The sequence below is a fragment of the Propithecus coquereli genome, unplaced genomic scaffold, assembly GCF_000956105.1.
Source record: "Propithecus coquereli isolate 6110/MARCELLA unplaced genomic scaffold, Pcoq_1.0 Scaffold584, whole genome shotgun sequence".
NCBI classification, from domain to species: Eukaryota; Metazoa; Chordata; class Mammalia; order Primates; family Indriidae; genus Propithecus; species Propithecus coquereli.
The window spans coordinates 305,880-323,050 of NW_012151774.1; the positions used below are offsets into that span (position 1 = coordinate 305,880).

The 17,171-nt window shown below is 57.0% G+C and overlaps 1 protein-coding gene across 1 annotated transcript; it reads left to right on the forward strand.

The window, feature by feature from the left end:
• Positions 1–557: 557 nt before the first annotated feature.
• On the forward strand, positions 558–14,071 carry LOC105821636 (GRB2-associated-binding protein 2-like). Its single transcript, XM_012658382.1, has 12 exons — positions 558–632; positions 4,214–4,520; positions 6,571–6,682; positions 7,451–7,668; positions 7,733–7,776; positions 7,934–8,043; positions 9,661–9,802; positions 10,615–10,870; positions 11,622–11,712; positions 11,998–12,085; positions 13,177–13,302; positions 13,928–14,071. The coding sequence occupies exons 1-12, from the start codon at positions 558–560 to the stop codon at positions 14,069–14,071; spliced, it is 1,713 nt and encodes a 570-aa protein (XP_012513836.1).
• Positions 14,072–17,171: the final 3,100 nt, after the last annotated feature.

The window sequence follows — 17,171 nt, forward strand, 5'->3', positions numbered from 1 at the left end:
TTCCCCGCAACACCAGGCGCGCACCCGCCGTTGGCAGAAACCCGTCCCATTGGCTCCCGGACCCTCGTCGGCTCCCGTCGGCGCCCTCGTGCGCTCCTCCCCTCGCCCCATCCGGTCTGCGCCATTGGGGGGGATCCCGCCTCCCCCATCCGGTCTGCGCCATTGGGGGGGATCCCGCCTCCCCCATCCGGTCTGCGCCATTCGGGGGGGATCCCGCCTCCTCCCATCCGGGCCTGCGCCCTCGTGCGCTCCTCCCCTCGCCCCATCCGGGTCTGCGCCCTCGGGGCGGGGGGGGCTCCCCGCCTCCCCCATCCGGGCCTGCGCCCTCGTGCGCTCCTCCCCTCGCCCCATCCTGGTGTGCGCCATTGGGGGGTCCCGCCCCTCGCCCCATCCGGGCCTGCGCCCTCGTGGGCTTCCGTCCTGCCCGTCCGGGTCTGCGCCCCGCGCCCGTCCTCGCGCCCCCGGGTCCCTGTCCCCGCCGTCGCGCGCGCCCTTCCCCGCGCGCCCTTCCCCGCGCGCCCTCCCCTGCGAGCGCCGCCCCGCGGCCCGGCGGCACCATGAGCACCGACGGCTGCGTGTTGCGCCTCGGCTGGCTCCGGAAGTCGCCGCCCGAGCAGAAGCTGCGGCACCACGTGAGTGTGGCCGGGGGCGGGGGGCTGGGCGCGCCACGAGGGCTTGCGCCGTGGGGCCGATTCTCCGTCCGGTGGAAACGGTTTTGAACACGGAGGCCGAGCAACGGCCTCCTCAGATTAAACGCAATTGCACGGGTTGGAGAATCCCGGAGTCCGGCAGCGCCGTGTCCAGGCTCCCTGCCGCCGCCCCCCACCCGAGCCGTGAGGACAGCAGGTAACTGCAAGGTTTTCGGGGGCGCAGAGAGCAGCGGACATAAGTTAAGGCCAAGCAGGTGGCTTTATTCAAGCGCTCCTGGGCGAGGTTCACAGGTCCGACGGTCAGGGCCTGAGAAGTCGCGCCGCCCAGGACTCAGGCAGGGTTTTTATCTGTCGGGTGAAAAAGGGGGTCTTGGAACATTCAGGGAGGATGTGGTCGTGGGAAGCCTGAGAGTTTGGCCTGCAGCGGCTGGGAAGAGCAGGAAGCCGAGCTCAGCGTGCTCGGCCAGCGCCTGGCCCCGGCTGCAGGCCAACAGGGAAGGGGCCGGGGCTGTCGTTGCTGTGCCTGTGGGGACTTCTGGCCAGCCTTACAGTAACCTGGGCTGGTGGGTGGCTCTGAAGATGCGAAACATCTGCAGTAAAAGCCTTGGTCCGGTGCCTTACACCTAGCAAGTGTCCACTTAGGAAAAACAGCCGTAGCCTACGGTGACGAAGCAAAGAGCCCCGTCAGCAGTGCGCCCCCAGGAAGAACAACGGTGTCGGTTCAAGTGTGCATGCTCAGTATTGCAGGTACATGCCAGGTGATACAAGAGTGCTGGGGGGATGAAGACCAGAGCCGAGCAATCAGCACCTTTCAGACACCTGCCTGTGGACCTGCGTATAGTATGCCATTGTGCAGCTAAGTCCCACCTGTGTCCGGGCACCCTCACTACCGTTCCTCTGACCTCCTCCCACCCAGGTCATTCATGTCAGAAGAGCAGGCAGAGCCTCTGAAATCAGGCTGCGGGGTTAGAAGCCCGGCTTTGCACACGGTTGCCCCAGGTGTTGACATAATACAAGGGATGCAAAGATGCATTAACAATTGCAAACAGAACGCTGTGATTCATCCCATTGAGAGAATAAAGGAGAAAACTCACTTGATCATCTCAATAGATGCAAGAAAGTATTTGGCAGGATTTCAAAAAAGGATTAGGAAATTACTTATATCACTGAAAAACCTACGGCTAATGTTATTTTAATTTATAAAATACGTCATGCTTTGCCCTAAGGTCAAGAGCAAAGCAAGCATGTCTGTGGTTACCACTTTTATGGGATGTTGGACTGGAGGTTCTAGTGAGTGTAACAGGGTAGTAAAAAGAAATAAAAGGGCACACAGATCGTAAAGGAAGAAATAAAATTGTCTTTATTCTCCGAAGACATGATCGTATACAGAGGAATTTCTAGGAAATCTGCCCCTAAAATTCCGTATCACAGCTAAGTGAATTTAGCAAGATCATAGGAGTAAAGATCAATATACAAACTTTGTTGTCAGTACTTAGAAATACGGTTGCATAATTAGAAAATAAAATGAAATATTTTTAATTATAAGAGCATGAAAACACAAAACATTTCAAAGTAAAACAACATGTAATATGTCTGCATTGAAAACTAGCAAACATTGCTGAGAGAAATTAAAGGAGAGCTAAATAAATTGGTAAATGTGTCATGTTGGTGCATGGAGAGACTCAGTGTTGTTAACAGATGAGTCTTCCCCAAATTCAGCTTGAGTCAGTGCAGTCGAAACCCAGTGTCTTTGTACTCAAGCTCTCGGAATGAGTGAGTTTGAATGTTCGATTTAGAAGCCGGGTCTGCTGAGTTCCAGTCTAGAGCTGGAAAACAATTTCTCATCTTCTCATTGCGTTCTGACGGAAATTTCTGTAAGAAAGTCATTTTCTCACATCGTCAGCCCAAGCAGTGCCTGTTCTGTCGGTCAACTGGGTGGTCAGTTCTTTCCTCAAGGAAAGCCTCACCCGCCTTTTTTCCCGTTATTTTGAGTTCACTTGTACGATGTAGGAAGCCGAGGCAAGAAGACAGCCAAGTATCGTAACTGAGTCGGGAGGAACTTGCTTTCAATTAGGTCTTTAGTGTTGCATCTTCTAGAAAGTACCTTCAGATCTCTCACTAATCTTGTCAGATAAGTGTATCGATTTGGTGCTCGGCAGCCAAAGAAATGATCAACAACAGAACGAACAGGTAACCTGCAGGAAGGGAGAAAATATTTGAAAACTGTACATCCAGCAGGGGACTGGTATCCAGAGTGTCTGAGAAGCCCAGTGACAACACCACTAATTATCAGGGAAATGCAAATTAAAACCACAACGAGAGATCGTCTTACGCCGATCAGAATGGCTGCTACTAAAAACAGAAGAAATAGATGTTGGCAAGGATGCAGAGAATAGGGCACCAAGACACTGTTGCTAGGAATGTAAATCAGTGAAACCTCTCTGGAAAACAGTATGAAGGTTTCTCAGAGGACTCAAACCAAAACTACCATTTGCTCCTGCAGTCCGACTTCCGGGTATCTTGTGAAAGGAAAGAAAATCAGCGTATAAAAAAGAAACTGGCACTCGTGTTTATCACAGCGCTATCTGCAGCAGCGAAGATGCGGAATCAGCGTAAGTGTCCATCAGTGGAGGATAAAGAACCTGTGGTGTATATAGACCGTGGATTATTACTCAGCCATATAAAAGAGTAAATTCACGGTTTTCGCAGAAACACGCACGAAACTGGAGGCCATTATCTTAAGAGAAACAAATGAGACACAAATACCACGTTCTCACCTACCAGTGGGAGCTGAATGGTGTGTCCTCATGGAAGCAGAGTGTGGAGATGGGCGGTGGAGACTCGGGGTGTGGGGGGTGCCGGGCAGTTGTCTGGTGGGTGCAGTGTGCATCGCTCCCCTGATGGGTGCCCCGAAGGCCCTGACTGCACCGCCGTGCGATACATCGGTGTAGCCAGAAACAACCACCACCAACAAGAACAACAAAAATGACTTCACGGGGACACAAAAGAGGGGAAGGGACCAAGAAGCAAGGGGGCGATCGTAATCAGGGATCACAGAAGCAGAGTTGGGTGAGGAGGGAACTGGGGACAGAGAGCAAAGGCGAGAGGCACAAGGCCGTGGGCCTCGGAATGCAGGTCCCCGTGATCGTGAGCAAATCCTTGGCATTAACAGTGCTTGAGGGTTGTCTGCGAGGGGGGTTGGGTCCCTTTGCGTGACTGTGACCCTGACGTAGGTGGGGCGGGTGGAGGGGACCCCATCACACATCTGAGGTAGCATCCAAACAGGTGAATGAGTCCATCAGAAACCACACACCTCGTGACCTAAAGCCTGGACGTTCCGCATCTTCCTGTGGAGCGACGAGGCCTGTGGCCACGGGGAGACGCCGCACTCACGTGCGTTCTGAGTTCATCCTTTGAACTCTGGGGAACCTGAAGGGCAGGCTTCGGCCACGTGCAAGGCCCAGGCCCCTGCCCTCAACTGGGTGACGGCTGAGGACCTGTTAAGAGCTTCGTACTCACTAATGAATTGTTCCTTCTGCTTACTCCTCCCCGGTGGGATTTAGGCCTGGAAGCAACGCTGGTTTATCCTGCGGAGGGGCAAGACGAGCGGTGACCCGGATGTTCTAGAATACTACAAGAATAAACACACCCGGAAGCCCATGCGGGTCATCGACCTGAAGTCCTGCGATCAGGTGGACGCAGGTGTGAACCTGAACATCAACAGGAAGGAGTTGCGGGGGAGTTTTGTGTTTAGCATCAGGACCACCGAGCGCACCTTTTACCTGGTGGCTGAGACACGGGAGGACATGGAAAAGTGGGTCGAGAGCATCTGCCAGGTCGCTGGCTTCCGGCAGACTCAGGAGAGAGGAGGTAGGAGAACAAACAGGGGCCCTCGTCAGGAGGGGCTGAGAGGAGTCGCTCAGAACCTTGGCGACGGGGGCACCTCCCGCTGAGCTTTCCTGGCTGACAGCGGAGTGAGAGCCAGAGGGGAAGAGTGTGAGGGGTCAGCCAGGTGTTAGGGGGACTCCTGGCCCCAGTTACGCTCAAATGGGGAACCAGGAAATGGGGGCTTGTGCCGAAGCTGGAGGTGTTCCGTGGTGTTTCTTCAGGCAGCTGACACCACTGCTAATCCTCAGCCCCTGCCTCTCCCATCCCCGCACTCTCCTGACCCTGTGCCCTGTAGCTGCCCCCAGGGAAGGTGTCACCTGGGGTCTCCTGGCCGTCTCTGGCTCTCCTAGTCCCTGGCTCTTCCTGGTTCCTGTATTTCAGACCACCCTGCACAGTGGCACTGGGCTCTGTGCTTTCGGGTTTTCTTGCTTAGGGTCCTTTGCGGTGGTTGATGGAGGATCGGGGGTTCCTTCCTGTTCGCTTGGGAGGGGACAGGTGGGAGGAGCAGATGCTTTATGTTTGGGTTCTGAGAACCTTCACAGCAGAGTAGTTCAGGTTCTGGGAATGAGTTTTAAACGGTAGAAATAGTCCCTGGCAGTTGTTTCGACTCAAGCTGAACTGCCCGAGACGGTTGAGGAGGAGCTTTCTCTGAGGCAGGTGTGCGGTTTCAGTGACTAATTCTCCAACCCGGGTCCATGTCAATTGAGGAGGAGCATTTAGAAAGCACGAGGGCCAGGACCCATGCAACATGCACTACTAGGGACATACGCATTCGTGTCAGGGTTAGGGTCAGCCGATCAACGCTGCCCTGGGCTGGGCACGCGGCCTTCCAGCTGCTGTCTGTGCTGGATGCCTCACTTGCTCGCTCAGACAACAGAAGACTGTCTGATCCCCGAGTTCCTAGAGAAAAAGTCTGATGGAGAGTGGGGGAGTGGGCAAGTGGGGAATGCAGCTGCCCCCCGGGGCATGGAAGGGCAGGCAGGAGGAGCCGGGTCCAGTCTGGAGCCACAGCTCCAAGTACACTTGTGTTTGTATCTTTCCTGCCTGGGGCACAGTCCGGGGCCTCAGCGAAGCCACCTTGGGTAAGCAAGCATCGCCTAAGAAAGCAGCCTTAGCTCTGAAGGCGAAGGCAGCAGGAGCCGCCAAAGAGGAGCGAGGTGTGGAAGTCTTCACTCCAGAGGCTGCCCTTGCCTGGGGCCCGGGCGCCATGGGCGGCCACAGCCCTGGTAGCGCAGCTCGGGGTGGTAGGAAGTCGCTCCGGGCTGCTCCAGGGCCTGTGCCGAGCCAGAGCGTCTCCTCCTCCTCGGCCTGGACGGCCTGAGGCCCAGCCCTGCTCTGGGAGGGTAGAGGGGTCAGGCCTGGGAGAGGCAGAGAAGGCCACTGGTGCCATGTTGTTTTTCTTCCTCTGACAGCCGAGTGCTGGCAAAGGACACTCTCCCTCCCCTGTCATTCACAGAGTCCCAAAGGAATGGTTCCTCAGCCAGCCGGGGCCCCGGGTCCGTTCCAGCTGGGCCCAGCCCTTCCAATCAAGGCCAGCCAGCTCTGTCCACACCTGAGCCCCGCGGCCCTGTGCAGCCCACCTGGTCCGCCCGCGACTCAAGCCCTGTGCAGCCCACCCCGCCCCCCCGCAGCTTAGACACTGTGCAGCCCACCTGGTCCGTCCGCGACTCCAGCCCTGTGCAGCCCACCTGGTCCGCCCGCGACTTGAGCCCTGTGCAGCCCACCCCGCCCACCCGCAGCTCAGGCCCTGTGCAGCCCACCTGGTCCGTCCGCGACTCAAGCCCTGTGCAGCCCACCTGGTCCGCCCGCAACTCAGGCCCTGTGCGGCCCACCTGGTCCGCCTGCGACTCAAGCCCTGTGCAGCCCACCCAGTCCGCCCGCAGCTCAGGCCCTGTGCAGCCCACCCCGCCCCCCCGCAGCTCAGACACTGTGCAGCCCACCTGGTCCGCCCGCGACTCGAGCCCGGTGCAGCCCACCCCGCCCACCCGCAGCTCAGGCCCTGTGCAGCCCACCTGGTCCGTCCGCGACTCAGGCCCGGTGCAGCCCACCCCGTCCGCCTGCGCCCCCCGGGAGTACCTCTCCTTGCATCACTGTGTGAGCGGGACAGCAGGAAGTGTGCCGAGGGAGGTCCTCACAGCCAGCAGGTGGGTGAGCACCCCTCACAGGGCTGTGGCTTTTCAGTCCTGGTGGTTTTATTTTAAAGACAAGAGGATAGAATGCGGGTAAACAGGTAAACAGGCAAACACACCTGTAACAAAACATAATTTTTTTTTTTACATTCAAAGATGTAATTGGGTTCCAGAGCAGCTTCCCAGTATAAAAACTAATGCCATAAAATTTTTGATTTAAAAAAAAAAATTTTTTTTTGATTTGGCCTTCCTCCTTCCTTCTTTTTCCCTCCCTTCCTCCCTCCCTTTTCTTCAGGAAAAAAAAAAAAATTATTTGGAGGAAAATGGCATTAGGGGCTAGAGTTTCTGAATTGCAACGGTAACATTGAGCAGATGCCTATCTCACTCTTGCTGCAGGCCCTAGTCCCTGTGATAGCAGCTCTCCACTCAGGGCTATTTAAATTCACATCTATTTAAATTAAATGGGATTTAAGCTTCAGTTCCCAGGGTCACTGGCCACATTTCAAATGCTCAGCACTTCATGCAGCCAGCTGCTACCCTGCTGGACAGACAGACAGACACGAAAGAAATACTTCGAAGTTTGGAAGGAGGAGGTGCCTGCCTCACCTCCCAGCCAGCAAACGGCAGATCCCAGGGGAACCTCAGGCCCGCCTGACTCCTCAGCCTGCGCTCCCTCCAGCGACCCACGGCGCGGGCGGCGTGGGGCTTCGAGCTTCCCAGCCAGCCTCCCGGGCAGTCCTGGCCTCCTCGCACCCCTGTGCCTTCCCTCCCTTCTCTCCGCAGGTGTGCCAACTTGGCTGAGGGCTTCGGGGTCTCGTCCCTCATGCGGAGAAGCATAGGCGTGCAGACACCTCCCTGGTGCGCAGGAAACTGCATTTGCTGGGCCTGCGGTCAGACCCCTGGCATCTGTAGCCGTCCCAAGCAGAGCCGGCAGGAGTCAGAATTGCCCCAGCCAGGGCACACCAAGCCCAACGAGATGGAAACAGCTCAGCGGGGCAGCCGTGAGGAGAGGCCTTCGATGGGGAAAAGTAGCCGACTGGTCTCTGTCGCTGCCCCCATGCCCAGGAACAGTACCCTTCCCGCAGCGGCCAGTGGCCGACGTGTCCGAGGTCAGTGTCAGCCCTGCCGCGGGGCAGAGCGAGAGGGAGGTGGCACGGGGGTCTCGTTGTTCTACTGACCCTTGGTCCCTATGGCCAAGGGATACTCAGCAGCCGCTGCGAGGGCTGGTTCTCACGAGTCTGTCATCCTCTGCCCAACCCTTGCCAGCTGGTCCCCCAGCACTGGCCGCTGTCAGTGAGCACCCACCATGGCAAGGGTGCGGCAGACCCTGCCTCGGAGCAGCCAGTGTTCTACCAAGGGAGACGGAACGTGCTTGGGTACGGAACACGATACGGGTTTGGGAGTCTAAGTCATTGTATTGAATTTATATAAATCAAAGTAAAGATGGAAAAAGTGGATTTGGAAGAGCAGTCCCAAGTGAGCGAAAGCCACGTGGGCTAGCAGCCGAGTGAAACAAAAGGAGATGTTCGGAATGTTTTCTAAGCCGTACGTTATTTAATTCCTTTGAAATCTCAACTTGTATTTGAAATCCCTAAATCCTGTTGTCGTTTGTTTTCCACTGAGCGTGTTCCGTCTCTGCCTATAATCTCTGTGTGGTGACAACATAGAACCACGTTAATTCTTTCCATTTTGCATCGTGTTTTCTATCTTGCAAAGCCTTTGTCCGTCCATCCTGTTGCTGCAGCCACGCAGACAGTTTGGTGGGACAGAGCCTCGTCTCTGTCTCATGCGTGGCCCGAGGCATTCAGGAGACTCAGGCAGGGCTCAGAGCCGCCGTGGCGGGGCCGAGACTCAGACCCGGGGTCCTGGCTCCTGGCTGAGACTCCACAGTCTCCTCACTCTGCCCACAGTGTGGGCCGTCACCGTGTGCTTTGGATCTGAGATGCTCGAGACGTATAAAAAAGGGGGCCCTGCCCGTCAGAGCTCACATCTGTGTATAAAGTAAAATCAAACCGGCGTGTGTAAGTTAGTACAAGTACCGTCACCTGTGTTCCTGGAGGTGACAGGTGGAGTGAGCAGGACACCGGCTGGGGCTGTGGGAGGGGACAGAGTTGCACCGTGAGGGCAGAGTCGAGGGGACCCTGCGAGGCGTACGCTGTGCGGTGTCTGGAAGCCCAGGAGGAGAGCGGGCGGAGGGTGGTGTGCAGGAGAAAGCCTGGCCACGGGGGCCGAGGGCGGCGCCTCCCGGGGTGTGAGCGAGGCCCTGAGCAGCGCTGCTGCGGGATGCGGCCGTGTCCACGCCCAGATGGACATGCGCACGTGTGCACTTTGCTTCCTCTGTCATAGCTTGCACCTGTCGGATGTGTGTGAAGGCTGAGGAGCGTAAAAAAAGTGCAGGCGTGCCCGCTGCGTCCATGAGGGAACGAAGCAGTACCCTCCCGGTGAGTCGGGTTAACCGGGGTCCTGAGACCACGCAGGTTCGTCAAAGGCCACACCCGTGGCACTGAAAGCACACCCCGAGAGTGTCGTTGTCTTCCTCCTAGAGCCTTGCCAAGGTTCTTGTCTCAGTTGAGAACTCCAGGTTGAGTTTTTGGACAGGTAAGAGGCGGGTAGCCTAGTTGGAGAAATGTGCGTGCTTGGGAAGACTGAGTCCCGAGGCTGAACAACGCTGCAGGTGAGCAGAGAGTCCAGCCTGCTGGGGGGATGTCCCCAGGCAGCAGCCCCACCGCAGCCTCCCTGGAGGAGGGTGCCGAGTGTGAGACTCCAGGCAGGAGTGTGCTCAGGGTCAGGCCGGGTCGTGGATCCCAGGCCACCCTGTGGAAGGCAACCTGACCACAGGTCTGCAGGGTGCCAGGCAGGCGGACGGGCTGGCTTCAGGCCCCCTGCAAAGCAGGACTAGGTCCCCAAGGCGAAGGGCAGACAGGGCAGAAGTCGGAGGAAGCCGCAGCCACACAGCTCTGTGGCAGCTCTGCCTGCTGCTTGGTGACCCCTAGGTCCCTGGGTGAGCCCAGATCAGAGCCAGAGACGCTCACCTGCAGCGGCGAGTGTGACCTGAGGCGGATGGCAGGGGCCGAGCCAGACCTGCACAGTCCACACCTGCGCCACCCTCTGCCTGGTCAGGATCCAGAAACCTGTGTATACCCGGCCACCAGGATATTTCCCCTATAGATCCGTGACAAGTTGCAGTGGCTCTCCAGGGGTCTTGGATGCTAGAAGGGACCCACAGACCTCATTTCCCCCCGTCTCCACTCTACTGTGTTACTGAGTCTTGCCAAGGTCTCCCTGTATCTTGGAGCGCAGCTGACCCAGTGTGGGGAGGGCCTCACAGCCGATCCGAATGCAGCTTCCACTTGCTCAGACCGGAAGCAGGCCTCAGTTTCCCTGACACAGGTTCAAGATCCTGACCACACCCAGAAGGCCCACGCCCGTGGCCAGAGATGAGAACTGGGAGGCATCTCTCGTGCCCAGCCAGCTGGGTCCCTGCCTTCCTGCTGCTTCCTGTAAATGGTCTGTTCAGGCATTTCCGTGAGAACTCAAAGTTCTCGGGTCTGTTCCATCGCCAGCTGCCACGCTGTCTCCTCTCTCTCTGCCCACGCCGCTGACCGCCACATGCGTGTCCCCGCGGTGTGCCGTGTGCCCCCAGGGCCTGTAAGCACTAAAATCTCCTCAGTTGTCACACTGTGCTCCTGTCATGGGAGCCTCTCCCAATCCAACCCTGGAGCAGCCCCAAGAGGCCCCGTGCAGGGGGATCCTGGCTGGGGCTCTTCTCTCCGGGCCTCGGATGGCTGCTCAGGACAGTGGCCACCAGCTGACCTGATATAGAGATTCATTCGAAACACCCGGTCGTGACTTGCCGTGACTTTTCCTGCGTCGTATAGAAACTCCCACCCCTTCTTGTTTTTCCTGGCTAGTATCAGCCGTGTTTCTTTCTGTGCCCCTCTCCCTAGCTGAGGAAAGCAGCTGTGCGCCCACTGCGCAGCGCCAGTGACGAAGACGACTATGTGCCTATGCAGCCAGGTCTCCCTGTCCTGCTGGCCTTGGAGCGGGAACGTGCTAACGTCCACATCCCCCCCAGCCCGGGGCGCCGCCGCTCTGACTCGCATGGCTCCCTGCCCACTGCCCTTGATGGGTACCGCAGCCCCAGGCAGGAACGTGAGCTTCTGCCGCCCCCTGTCGACCGCAGCCTCAAGCCTGGCCGGAAAAGTAAGCCTGCTCTTGCCCCATCCCTTCTCTGGACATAATCCAGGGACTGTTTGCATCTGCCCAGGGCTCAGACGGATCTTAGACGTGGGCTTTGTGACTTTGGGCAAATGATGCGAATTCTCTGAGCCCCAGTTTTCCCATCTGTGCAATGGGGGCAATAACTCCTGCCTCCCAGCTGTGTTTAGAAGGAGAGTGGCCAGGAGAGGGGCTCTGGCATGGAGCTGGTGTCCACTGAGGCTGGGTCTGTGCCCTGCACGTGGACCAGCAAGAGGAGCTGCAGTTCAGGTCCCTGTCTGCCGCCACCTGGCCCTGTGGGCCTTGGACCAGCACTGGGCTCAGGGACGAGAGGGGATCCAGGTGGCGTCGGCCCCTTGGGTCTGGCCGACAGGGGCTTTGATCTCGGCGCACAGCGTGAGGCCTCCACACCTCCTGGCATCCAGCTGCCTCCGCCACGGGCTGCACAGCTGGCCAGGAGTGGCAGGGAGCAGTCACGGTGGCCATTTCCACTTAGCTTGTAAACCTCAGCAGAAAATGTCAAACCACATGTCCCTGTTTTGGATTATGAGAGTACGGTATGATTGCCACGGGTACAGTGGGATCTGACCCGTGACCCTAAGGCCTGTCACCATGGGCAAAGGTGATGTAACCTTTCTGGGCCTCAGCCTCTGTGTACACCTGGCCTGTTGGGGGGCCTCTGCAGACACCTTGTGTGTCGCGTGTAAGTGGTGTCATCACTGGCTTCCTTCTTCAGCAAAGCCGACACCTCTCCCCCTGACAAACGTCGCTGTCATCGATGAATGCCCTTTGACGTCACTTGGCACCAGCTCTGAGCTCGGGCCCAGGTGAGTGTCCGTGTGGACGCGGGAGCCTGGGTCGGCCGTTGCAGGAGACGAGCACACAGTTGCTGGTCCGCGGGTCAGGACAGATGGATTCCGCCACCAATACTGACGTCAGCTGACTGTGTCCCTGGGTCTGGTGGGGCTGGGATTATTCCCGCCCCTCATGAGATCTGAACCTGAGGAGAGAGCGTGCGGTCAGGGTGCGTGCGGGACGGGCCAACTGGGGGCCGAGGCTCGACGACACCCTGAGGCCTGCTCTCTGTGCCTCTCATCTTCTTCCCACGACAGCCACAGCTCCCAGGGCCACTGCCCCGTCTCCACCGAGACCAGCACCAGCGCAGACTCAGGTGATGATTCTGAGAGCCCCGCACATTTGGTGAGTCCCGGGGTCGCTGACAGACACCCGTCAGAGTCCCCTACGGCCTTTTGCTAAGGTCCCCACCTCCCCACTCAGCCACCTCACCTGAGCCAGGCCGTCCCGGTGTCGTTTGTGATCTCATCTCCTGCTGCAAGTCCTTCCTGAGCACGTGCGCATCCAGCAGTCCTTGAGCAAGAGGACGATGTGGTCCCTGCCCCTAAGGAAGTCTCGGTCTTAGGAGGCAGAGGCAGCGTGCCTCCCTCGTGACCGCCACGGTGGCGAGACCCTGCCCCTGGACAGGTAGAGCCAGAGTTTCCTGCTCAGCAGTGGGAGAGACACGTGTCCGTGATCACGGAGGTGGGGGCCGTGGCAGACGTCAACACGGGCAGAGCGTCCCTTCCTCCCTGGGATGCTGTCGGACAGAGGCCAGCTGCCCCGCGCTTGGGAGTTGCTGCCCAGGTGCTGAGAGAGTGAATCCAGCAGCCCACACAGCAGCTTGGAAGGAAAACCCAGGGCCTTTCTCAGTAGAATTAGACATCAGGAAAGCCCCAGAAAGGGGGCGGTCTCCTCGAGCCGGTGGCCGGACTCAGGGTCTGTCATCCGCAGGAGCAGCTCCTGCAGCGTAGAGGCGACACAGCTCTGTCAGGACTCTGGGAGCCGCGGGGGGAAGCGAGCTGCTCCGTGTCACTGCCCCCTCTGGTCCCGATGGTACAAGGTTCGGCACCCAGCGGGTGCAGGAAGTGGGCTTCCTTCCTAGGGGCCGGCACGCAGAGGTGGGACTGAGAAGGGGCGTACGTGAGATCTGGCCCGATGCCCCGGGAGCGAAGCCGCGTGGTGCGTGGGGCTAAGGCAGGTTTAGGTCAGAAACCAGACCTGGCAGGTCACCCCCTGCTCAGAACCGCAGGTCTGCTTGTGTGTCAAACAGCGGGAGCAGGGACCGTGCCCACATCGCGGGATCGCCGTGAGGACACAGATGAGAGCAGGAGCAGTCCCAGTGCGTGGTCAGAGTAGGACTCGGTGGACCTGGAGCCCCGCTCCCAGAGGGCTGTTTCTCTGGGTGTGGGTCAGTCTGTTCCCTGAACTCACCAGCGGTTTTCTCCCCCTGGCAGTATCAGAACTCGGCATGTGCATCTCCGGTTCGCCCCTGCACCGAGAGCCCAGCCCCTGGGAGGAGCCCTGACAGCATCAACTACGTGAGTCTGGACTTCGAGCTGTGCAAGGTGCCTGGGGCAGAGGTGGGGTCAGTGGAGCTCCCAGCCCCGGACCGTGGGGCTGGCTTTCACGAGCTGGGTGCTGCGGTCTGGGGCTCAGGGCTCCCGCTTGGCCCAGCCCCTTGTAGAGACCTGACCTGCAGAGGCTCCTGTCCCGCTCCTGGGCCTGTGCTCTTCTCTGGGGAGAACTCTGCATCTGGGTGGGTCTCACAGCCCTGTGCATCGGTACGGTGACATTGGGAAGGGACGTTGGGCCCAGGGAAGCTTCTCCAGGCAGCACATGTAGCCATCTGTTGCGAACGATGGGGGCAGGCGCATGGGCTCCCCAGGACACCCAGACTCTTCCCCCTGGATGGGCAGCCCGAGGCAGAGGGGGAAGGCTTGGCCGTGCGCCAGGCTGAGGAAGGGCTGGGCCTCCCGGGAGCTGGGAAGTGCGAAGGGCTGGCAGGGCTGCGGCATCCGGCAGGAGGGCCGGCAGGCTGGAGTTCGGGCGTTAAAGCCCACGCCCAGGAAGAGAAGGCAGGCTCCAGAGGCCAGCCGGGGGGACAGGCAGGGCCTTTCTCCAAGACAGCTCAGGATGCACCTACTGTCTTTGACCTCGTCTTGTTAGCAGCTCACACACACCCCCATCCCCACTCTGTCCCCTCAGCCATCCCCGTCCGCTGTGCGTCCCCGCGAGGAGGTGCACTATGTCCAGGTGGATGAGGTGAAGACCCAGGCCCTCCAGAAGACTGCACGGGAGTGGGCGCTCTGGCGGCAGGCCTCGGAGCCCCCCAGGGGCCCCAAGCTGTGACTCGGGCCCCAAGACCAGGGAGGGGCAGGACGCCTCTCCAGAGCATCTCCCCCGTCCCCTCCCCACCTCCTCTGCATTCTCCACTGGCTCAGAGACCCTGGACCCTTCCCATGGGAGGGGAGGTTCTGACTGTGAGGCTTCCTCTGCCCACGGGGCCCACCTGTGACTTTCGCTGTGGCCGTGCCTCTGCCGACCCTACTAGGAGCCACTGCCAGAAGACCCCCGCCATGTCCTGCCCCTCGGGCCTGGGCTCTGAGATAGACCCACACCTCTGGTTCCCTAGTCCCAGAGAAGATGAGTCATCTCGCTGACCCAGAGCCCCGGACCAACAGACCAAAGATGTGGACATTCCCATCCCTGTTGTTTGTGGCAGGGACAGGCAAGGCCACTAAAAGAGAAAAGTCGAGAAAGAAGGTTATTGATGGTTTTGGGAGGCAAAGGAATCAGGTCCCCAGAGAGCAGTCAACGCCTGCAGGGGACCTGGCTACCGGGCCAGGGCCACAGCAGGGCAGCTGTGTCGGGTGGGAGAGGCAGAACGACAGCAGACAAGAGGAAGGACATGGATGGTGATGGGAGCCAGGAGCAGCGCTTGGGGACCCAGAGACAAACGTCCCTCCAGCTGTGATCCTGGGAAATGAGAAAGTTAAGTCCTTCAGAAAGACAATGGCGGGCCAGGCCCTGGATCAACATTTCCATTCCAAAAGGGAGAAATAGGTAAGAATAACGGGTGCCTGGTGCTAAGTCAGCCCAACATGCAAGAAGGAAAACAACATGGAGACTTAAAGCTGGAGAATAACTTTCTTTGATTCCATGTGCAGCGTCCCGGACACACTGGGGTGGGGCTGGACCCCCAGCCACAGACAGCTCTGCCCCCATGGCTGTTCTAGGCTCAGTCCTCGCGGCAGCTCTTGTAGGTCAAGGTCACGTGCCTGCAGCTCTCCTGACTCCAGCTGTCCACTGACGGCCCTACAGTTCTGGGATTTCGGAGGCTTCTCCACCATCATGATTCCACTGCACGTTGCTTTAGTGGGGATTTCTTGGTGGCCTTGCTCCTGTGTTCTCACTTGGTATTATCTTAGTAGAGGTCTATTTGGTCGCTTTGTCACTAGGACAAGTCTCTGCCCGAGTCCCAAGGATTTAAGCAACGTCCTGCGAAATCTAGGTGGAGCTGCCACGGCCCCACAGTTCTTAGGTTCTGCGCAGCTGCAGAATGAGCACCGCAGGGACACTACCATGGTTTACATCTTGTGTCTCCAAGTGACGGGTGCCCTTGACCGTGACCTGGGTGGCTAAGGGCTGCCGCACTGCAATCCCAGGAGCAGGGCCCCAAGGAGGAGCAGGGCAGCGAACAGGGGGTTCCACTGGCAACTCTGTAAACTTTGCTCTCCATGTCCTCGCTTGCCCAGAGATCTCAGAAATAACTCTGAGGCCATTCTTCCATTGCTTCGATGGGTAAAACCTGGCTTTCTGCCATCTGTATTAAGCTCCTTAGCAACCACAGCTTGGCCACACCGTCGGTATTCTCTTCCGAATATACTTTTCTGTTCCCTGCGTGGCAAGGCCGAGAGTTTTCCGAATGATTCCATTCTACTTCCCTTTTAATCATAAATTCTGTCTTGACTTCATTCTCTCTCCTTTCATTTTACCGTAGGCTGCCAGAAGAAGCCGGGCAGCACCTTGAACTCTTGCTCCTTATGTATTTCTTCTTCCAGATACCTGTAAATAGTTGGTGCTCTTAAGTTCTGCCTTCCACAGAGTTCTAGGAAATGAACACAACTTTGTCAAGTTCTTTGCAACTATATAACGAGAACGGCTTTCATTCCAGTTTCCGATACCTTCTTCCTAAATTCCACCTGAGACTTCATCATAGTAGCCTTTACCTTCCGTAGTTCTACCCACATTCTGGTCTTCACCACTCAAAGAATCCCCAGGAAATCCAGACTTTCTTTACATTTTTTGTCTTCTGAGTTGTCACAGAATCACCCCTAATGCCCCATTCATGGCTAATTGGCTTTTCTAGTTTTCTCCTTCACATTCTTCCAGCCTCTACCCATTCCCCTGTTTTCAGGCTGCTGCCAGACTTTCAGATATGTGCTGTAGCAGCGGCCCCACTCTTGGTATCGTTTTCCGTTTTAGTTCATTTTTATGCTGCTGTGACAGAATCCCGCAGACTGAGTAATGCATAATGAAAAGAAATTTGTTTGACTCAGGGTTCTGGATGCTGGGAAGTTCAAGATTGAGGAGCTGCATTTTGTGAGGGCCTCCTTGCTGCATCCATCCGTAATGGAGGGTAGATAGTCAAAGGACCACATCTCAGAAAAAGTGAGAGGCGGCTGACCTTGCTTTCCTGACAGATCCGCTCTCACAATGGTACCGATCCATTCACGAGGGTGTAGCCCCTCCTACCTCAGCGCTGTTGCGTTCAGGATTAAGTTTCCAATATATGGTTTCTGGGAAACGTCTAAACCATAGCGTCTGTAATAATATTTTGAGTTGTTATGTTTTGAGCTGTTATTTCTAAGTAAAATAATGGTTTTGAATTATCTGTGGGGATTTTCTTCCCACGTTCATCTCTGACTAGATAATGCTGCTACTCTGAAAAAAATACCATCACCAACAACAAAACAGTGTGTTTTGTGAAGGAGTGAGGTGGAGAAAAAATGGAAATAGTAGCATATATATAGAAAAGTGGGGAAAGTGTAAAGTAAAACAAACAGTTGGAGTTTGTATGTATTTTCTTTGTAAGAATTATCTGTGTCCTATTCAATTGTATTCTACTTAATGCAAACGTAAAAATTAACAGTGCAACAGATGAAAGCACTTGTAGAATATGACTTTATTCTTGGGATCATGGACATTGTCTAAGGAGAAAATTGGCATTGATGTTACATTCGAAAGCCACGCGAAGATGAAAACACAGTATGTATCAGTGGTCTCAAACAGGTCGGGCAGAGAAACCTCCGAGAGAGATCATTCTTATCCCCGTTGTCCGGCGTGATTTTTATTTCTGTCACAAAAACACGTATGAGTATTTTCTGTTTCTTTATATTGTTTGATGGTGTGAAATTTAAGGTGACGATTTATTCACACAGCTTTTCTT

Coding starts and splice junctions, on each gene's coding strand:
- LOC105821636 (XM_012658382.1), top strand. CDS start 558: ATGAGCACCGACGGCTGCGTGTTGCGCCTCGGCTGGCTCCGGAAGTCG. Junction 4,521..6,570: donor GCAGACTCAGGAGAGAGGAG/GTAGGAGAACAA, acceptor TCCGCGACTCAG/GCCCGGTGCAGCCCACCCCG. Junction 9,803..10,614: donor GTCAGGATCCAGAAACCTGT/GTATACCCGGCC, acceptor CCCTCTCCCTAG/CTGAGGAAAGCAGCTGTGCG.